Raw genomic sequence first — 7,811 nt, 5'->3', positions numbered from 1 at the left:
TAACCAAAAGGCATAGCTTTAAATCAAACATCATAACAAGATTTTTAATTCATACATGGTCTCTGAAAATCAAAAGTCGTAGTCTAAAAACAAAGTATCAAAGATAACATTTTTCAATAATTCGTCTTAAAAGATCCTTAATATATAAAATCTTTATCATGTAAGATCATACTCTTTTGGTGATGGAATCTCACTTTCTTGATCTAATCCCTACAATAAAAATATAATTATGAGCACAATAAACAATATTCTCTAGTTAAACTCTAATTAATAATTAATCAACTTGAAATATTCAGCAGAATAAATAATTAATAATTAATTAGATAATAAACTATTGATTAAAAGAAAAAAAATGAATATAAAAAATAGCTTCCATACTACTTACTTAATTAGATATTAAAAACTTAATTAGTATTCTAAAAGAAAATATAGAAAAATTATAATTACCTTTATCAAATAATAATTTTCCTCTTTTTTTCTTTTCCAACAAATATTAAAACTTGAAACTTTCAAAGTAAAGTAGCTAGCAACAGGAGTTGAAGAAGATCTAAAGCCTGTTTCACATGAAAAATTATCACCAACAGATTCATTAAAATCAATATAACAGCCAAAAGGATTATTAAAGTCTATTCCATAGTGGAAAACAACCATGAAGTGGCAAGAAAAATTAGAAGCATCGCTAATCCAATATTGCAAAATTGAAAAACATAAAATGTTCTCCTGAAATAAGTTTGAACAACTCAAGCTATAGTATAAGAACACAAGCAAATCTAACTAATAAAGGTGAAACAGACAACTTCGCACAAGTATACAACATCTGCACAATACCCCTTATGATTCTTATCTCACTACATCTTGGAAAGGCATTTCATTGGAAATAAATTTCAAGCACAAAACTAATGAAAGTAAAATGAAAATACTAAGAACATTAAGGTCTACAATATAGAACTATAGATAATACAGATAATAAATATCCAAGATAGATGGAGACTAAGTTGGACATAACATAATAGAAGTTATTACATCTAAATCAATTATAGAAAACAGAGATGCAATAAAGATACAGATGGTGAAATAAAACATGATGCAATAAATTACATAGAAAAATAGGACCTGAAGTCTTGAACAGCAATCAAATATATATTAGACATGAAATGGAGTAAAATAATGTTCAGACAAAATGAAGCGGAGAACAAGACTAAAGAAAAGAGATTGAAGCTAATGGACTTTCTCTCTTATTCGGAACAAGTATTTGATTTTTTCCTGAGGCTATTATCATCCCAGCAACATTGGTGTAGAATAGGTCAATAATGGAAGTCTCATAGATGACACTCTTAAAATATAGAAATGAATTACCTTTATTAAGCTCAAAATTTTTGGAGTGAAGTAATTTTTCCTTCTCACTTTTTGACATCAAGTTCTCCTAATGCAGCACAACATATGCAAAAATTAATGTGTGGAAGGGAGAAGATTCACAAACCAAAATATTTCACTAAGTAATTGGAAGAGCAATGTATTTCTCAAGGGTTATTTTTGAGTAATTGAATTTTTTAGTACTAAATATGGGATCGAGATTTGTGTCTAATTACCCAGTTTGTTCTTAATCAAATTAATTAAATTGTATTTCATACGAGAATATATGAGAATAATAAAAAAGCATGATTCTTACAACCATCCCCTTATTTTTTAATTTATCTCCTGAAAAAGGTGACGTGGCTTCCAAATAATGAAACAATCTGGGGAAAAAAATAAAAAAATGCTTAAAAGGATAAAAGCTAAAAAGGAAAAATGGATGTGGATGCATGGGAAGAATCTGAACTACTTCAAGAAAAGTATTAATATTTTTACTTTTGAATATGACTAGGTTATTATTTGAAACGTTAAAAATATATTTAAGAGTTAAGACATTAATTAAATTGTATTTCATACGCTAAAATATAAAAATTAATCAAAGATTAATAAGTTCATATATAAAGTACATTAAGGTAATTAACAAAATCTTTCTAGTACCAAATTCAATATTCAGAAGGTGGAACCTACTCAGAAGGTGGTCCGGAGCAACCAGCTTCAATTGGGTTCAATTTAGCTGATTTATGCTGTTTAAGAGTCTACAAAATATTAACGAATTTATAATGCATAAGAGATAAGATCCACATGTCAAGTACATAATTATTGGAACACAAATACTGTGACCTTTTCACCCAAGTATAGGCATGCACGATCAGCTAAGAATGAAATAAGTCCACATATTATATTAGGCTTTAGTCCACATACATAATTCATAGAAAAGATAGTTAATTACTCAAAAGGGGAGAACATGAATAGTATTGTTATATATTAGCCTTTAGCCATTAATTAGCTGCATGCATTTACTATCTCCCTAACTTCCTTTTATATTGGAGCTTGCGTGACATTAACATACATAGTTACATACACACACATATATTGAATGAAAATCATAGTCCATCTCATGAAAACGATATGTGACTGGGGCAAAGTCAAATCACTAGGAATATTTCCAAATTTTATTCAAGAGTTCAAACCGAGAGATCGAACTTAACTGTGTATCTTGGTTGATGGCCTCTTGGTTAAACTTCAAAGTGGGGATTGCATCAAGCATAACAGGCTCGGGTTCAGGGTCATTAGCATGATGTTTTGGCTATCATAAACAATGAAAAATGAAAATCTAAATCACCCACCTTAAATAGATAAACAAGTAAAATAAACAAAATCGCCACTTAAGTATAAACTAAACTACTAATTAGGCAAAGAATAATATCATCAACTTGAATTATATGATATATGCAAATAAAAATTTAATAACAATCAAGATCCTTAGAAACAAACTTTTTGTTTTCTTATCCTGAAGTGCATTACTCTCAGCCCCTTTTTACTATCTCAAAATAGATAAAACTATTTTGCCAATAAGGTATTGACAAGTAAAATACTTCTGATACAAAAATTAGAACATATCCTCCATGGTGAAATGGATTACATGGATTAGATAATAATATGAAATACAGCTAATAAGCTCCAAATACAATTTATATACAAGGAAAGTGTAATTGAAAGACTAAATTAATGCAATTAGCATCATAAGATATAAGTCCTAATAAATATAAATTTACTCTTCCATGTGTTCCATAAATCATGATTCAGCTACAACAAATAGATTCCATTATAGCATGTAACATACTTTCAAATGGGAAATCAAACAAATCACAACATATCTAACATTCATAAGATACTAGAAGAACCATACTTTGAAGTGTTGATTGTCTCGATACCTCTGAATATGATATAAATGATGTTAATAAATAACAAAAAAATAATTGAACATATACCAAGCTCCTTTATTCATGGTACAGAACACTATCGTCTAAATAATTGTAAGTTTCTCACCCAGAGGATGCAGCAGCAGCACAAGACAACAGAGCCAAGTTTATATTCAGAACAACAATCTAGGAACCATGAGCAAATAATACATAGTATAGAACAAATGAAACTCAAACTCATGTTCACAAATTGATGAAAACTGAAACGGAAAATACAATCCCTAACATAAACGAAACACAAATGAGACCTTTGGAAGAGCGAGGGATGGCAGCAAAGGCACGAAGTAGAAGAACTGACGAACATCAGCAACGGCAGCGCAGCGAGAGCGGCGAAACACAAATTGTGGAGGAACGTTGTCGGCGGCGTAAACGCAAAATTGACTTCTCCACTCGCGATGAATCCTCACAAACTGGAAAAGAGAGACTTGTCATAGAGGAAGGAAAGGAGAGAAAAAGAGAGGAAAGGAAGGAAAGAAGGAAGGAAGGGAAGCTGGCCTGGATTGTTGGTGAGGAAGGAGTTGACTATTTTGGTGGAGAAGACACAAAGGACGACAAGGAAATGAAGCTGGAGGAGACATCACCGAAGGAAATCACCGCTGTAAGAGATGTTGCCGAAAGAGATCGATGCCGGAGGAGATGTCACTAGTGAAGATTGTCGGAGAACACAAGAGGATCGAAAATCATCGCACATGCCATCCAAGAGCAACAGCGTAATGGCGTTGTGTTTCAATGAAGTAAGGGTTTCTGAAATTAGGGATTGATAATTATTCTTTTATACTCAGGTGATAATGGCGGTTCAAAACCGTCATAATGATCAAAACCGCCACAAATCCAAAAATCAATTGGGCAGCAATGGAAAATGCTGAAATATCCAAATATTATAACGGTTCTTCAAAACCGGCATAATATAATTACCATTTTAACCTCTTTTTTGTAGTGTTATCGGTATAGAGTTGGTGTGTTCTTGCAACATTGTAAGAGTTATGCTAAAGTCGCTTGTATGACTAAAGAAGACTTTAAATTATACACAGAAAAGGTTGAACAGAAAACACTCATGTTGGAAAGGAGGATTTTTTAAGCTCCTCAGGGTCAATGGTGCGGTTATGTAGGGGAGGCAGTTATTAAGGACCTAATTGGTGTTCGCATGAAGAAGGAAAATGCGTGTGTGAATGAGCTAGTAAGATCAATGACAATTAAGTGATGCAAGTACAGCACATGTGGGGGGCATAGTCACCGTCGCATTCGGTGCCCAAATGGGCCAAAGAGGTCAGTGCTAAATACTAACCAACAGTATGTCAAAAGTAAAACAATTTTAAAGGCATACGCTAATGTAAGTCACAACTAAAAATGTTTTCTAAGTTAAAGGTTTCTTGAATTTTATGCAAATTATATTGAGGTGTTGCAATTAATTTTGGAGTGTTGTTCGGTTTAGTGTTTAGTGCCGGACGGATCCAACCAGAAGCGAATGAAGAACGACAATGTCATTTTTTTCGGTAGTGGTTTGAACGGTATATGCCTAGTAATAAGATAAGGAGGTTTGGCTATTAATAATCTAGTTGAGGTTTCCGTTTTGTTTTGTTTAGGGTGAATAAATAGTGTAGCATTGAAGATACTCATGTTAATATTGTGAATTGCTATTTTTTGAGTCATATGTTAGGCAATGAAGTACTTAGCAAGATGTTTTAATGGTCATGAATGAGACCTAAGCAATTTAAGCAAATTATTGTTTCCGCTAGTATGTTGTGGAAGTTGTCGTATAATTTTATCTATGGATTTTGAATTGGGTTCCTTACACCCATAAATGGGAATGTTTTTTATGTTTGCTTCAAAAGATTACAACGCAAGACAAAGGTTTATTGTGTTGTGTTAGGGTTATTTCTTACAGTGCAATGTGAATAAAAATTAACATCCTTAATTGGTATTATTTAATTCATGGTTTGTAGTTAGTTACCATATTTTGATGTTCCCATTCAGTGTTTAAATAAAGCGAGATCGCAGTAACTGACCATGTTTATTGATTTGAACTGTAGTAATTTTTTTATGGCTTTCTCTATTGATTAGTAATTCATTTTAAAGATTGGTGATTTTGATGCTTCTTACTAAGGGTGGTGAGAAAAAATTGCAAAGACTTTTATATATTCAATAAGCTTTCATATTAACAAGTAATATGTTAAAAGCAATGCAGGAATAACTAAACCAAGGCCACCCCTCCAAGGCAGATGGACTTGTGTTAGTTATAGCAAAAGGTTTGGTTCCACAGTTACATGAGTCTATAATTGTTGGCACACCTAACGATCGAGATAAAGCTTCCAACCTAATCTATAATTCACATTAGCACTAGAAAGGAGAGAATCTCCACTTAGTGAGTTCTTTTCATCGATAATCAGACACGTCTTAGCAATATAAGTCTAGTCGCTTAAAACATACATTAAGGTAGCAAAATATTAGACCTTTCTGCTTTAACAATCATAAAGGCCAGCCTATAGGATCCTGGATAGATGCATATGTGTGGCATAGTGATGGTGTGGAGACTAGTTGAAGGATATAACGTCCATCCATTTCAACTATGACTTCACATCCACAATCCTGTCCCTTTCTTTGTGAAGGACTAGATAATCTTCAGTGCAACCCTCATCCTAATGGTGTTGGAGTTAGTCTACATTGTCAGTGATGAAAAAAATTAAGAATACTAACACAAAATTGAATCACAGAATTTTAAAATTACATTTTTGCCGAAGTTAGTGTTAAATTTGCAGTAAGTTGGCATTTATTTAATAAGCGAAAAAATTAATAGAGTTCAAAGTAACATGTGCTTTATACCATGTGTGAGAAGATCCTAGGGGTGAAGCCTCTCTCCATACTACAGCCAGTATAGGCACCAAACTCCAATATCAATGTTGGAAAAAATTAAAGGAAGGCGGATAAGATACTTAGATCGAAAATGTTATGCGCAGTGCATTTTAGAAAGCACCAACAACACATACAAAGAGAAATGCATCTAGAAATTTTGATATACAGAGGTCGAATCTTATACAAATCTTTTAATTATTTTTTTGTGTTATTTTTTGAATTACATAAAAGTTATTTATGCATGATATGTAATTACTGAATTGCTCTTGTTTAAATATTTTGTCAATATATATAGAATAAAATATAGATTTTTGTTTTTGAAATTTTATTTTCGATACAAGAATTGCATAATAGAAATGTAACGATATCAATAGTATTCTTTAAAATTACAAGGCACCAATACTGTTATGGTATGTTTAGTTAAGAAGTTGTTGCATATCTTTTTAATTAAGATTAGTTCTTTTAAAGTTTTAAAACTTGAAAATAAAATATAAATGAAGTCAAAAGTACTGGTATTCTTATAAAATACAAAATACAACTTTCAAATTAAAACTACAGTCGAAATAAGATATCATAAAAAAGCTGGGTAAAAGCTTTATTTCCAACAATTTACGTTTAGAAGAAAACTTAGTATTTTTTACAAGACAAAAATATCCAAAATAGACAATACAATTATTAAAACAAAATTATGTAAATTATTATACCAGTAGAGATAAGTATATAAAAATTAATTTCAAAAAATATAAAGACTCTAGTGTATGATATGAAATTGATTAAATTAAAATATCTGTGAAAGAAATAACTGAAAATTAAACCCATCACATTATTAAAAATAATTACATATGAAGTAATTAATAAATATTTTTTATGTTATCAAACACGCATTATATATATACTTCTTCAAAATTTTCGGGGAGCCAAGGCAACTAATTGCCCCTTTGGATTCGTCCCTGCATACAAGTCAATATTAGGATGCATCTAATTGTGGCCACAACAAAGTCAATAATACTTTAACAAATTAAATGTTACTTGGAGCAATGAGCCAATGACTGATGTATCATTATTAATTTTCAAAATATATACGTGTTCCTAAAAAAAACTACATTAAAGTTCCAACAAAAAATTGAAGCATTCAACAAGTAATTACAATTTTCATGTATTAGCTTTGGTGAAACTCCAGATGGATAACTTAATGGCAAGGGCACATAAACAATAGATTAAGTCAAGATAGTTAAAATCAGGATTCAACTCGCGGAACCGCATGAATATTCAATTTTTCCTCTCCCTCTCGTCTCATTTATGCTTCTCGTCTTTCAGAATACAGCTTCATGTGTGATACAAAATTTTACAAAATCACAACTCGATAAGTACATTGAATAGTATCAAGTAATACCACGGTGAATGAGTTATCATTCCCATGAAGATTAAAGAACTAAACAACAATGATTAATTGATTATTGTAATTAGACAAATCAAAATCAGAGGAATGAAGGAATTAAACGTGAATAGAGGCAAATAAAATAGCAAACAGTGAGTGAAAACAATAATGGAGAGAATGTTAAGGTTTCAGAAATGTTCACTCTTTAGGAAAATAATCTTTGTGTTCATTTATTTGAGGCATGCAGA

General features: G+C 31.3%; 1 protein-coding gene across 8 annotated transcripts; it reads right to left on the bottom strand.

The window, feature by feature from the left end:
- LOC112800989 (uncharacterized) lies at nucleotides 1–4,426 on the bottom strand. Of its 8 annotated transcripts, none has more exons than XM_072236908.1 (8): nucleotides 3,831–4,186; nucleotides 3,584–3,745; nucleotides 2,562–2,659; nucleotides 2,011–2,108; nucleotides 1,670–1,736; nucleotides 1,357–1,423; nucleotides 448–554; nucleotides 1–210 (listed from the first exon to the last, which is right to left on the bottom strand). In XM_072236908.1, exons 5-8 carry the CDS (start codon nucleotides 1,673–1,675, stop codon nucleotides 157–159), a joined length of 234 nt encoding a protein of 77 aa, XP_072093009.1. In that variant the 5' UTR covers nucleotides 1,676–1,736; nucleotides 2,011–2,108; nucleotides 2,562–2,659; nucleotides 3,584–3,745; nucleotides 3,831–4,186; the 3' UTR covers nucleotides 1–156. The 8 variants fall into 8 exon arrangements, 4 of the variants coding, with proteins under 4 accessions (XP_072093009.1, XP_072093008.1, XP_072093007.1 ...); XM_072236907.1 differs by having other exon boundaries at nucleotides 2,041–2,108; XR_011881883.1 differs by lacking the exon at nucleotides 1,670–1,736.
- Between the last annotated feature and the right edge of the window lie 3,385 nt (nucleotides 4,427–7,811).

The sequence above is a fragment of the Arachis hypogaea genome, chromosome 5, assembly GCF_003086295.3.
Source record: "Arachis hypogaea cultivar Tifrunner chromosome 5, arahy.Tifrunner.gnm2.J5K5, whole genome shotgun sequence".
NCBI lineage: Eukaryota > Viridiplantae > Streptophyta > Magnoliopsida > Fabales > Fabaceae > Arachis > Arachis hypogaea.
Note: the sequence above shows the minus strand (reverse complement) of the source record. Positions and strands in the feature narration are given on the sequence as shown.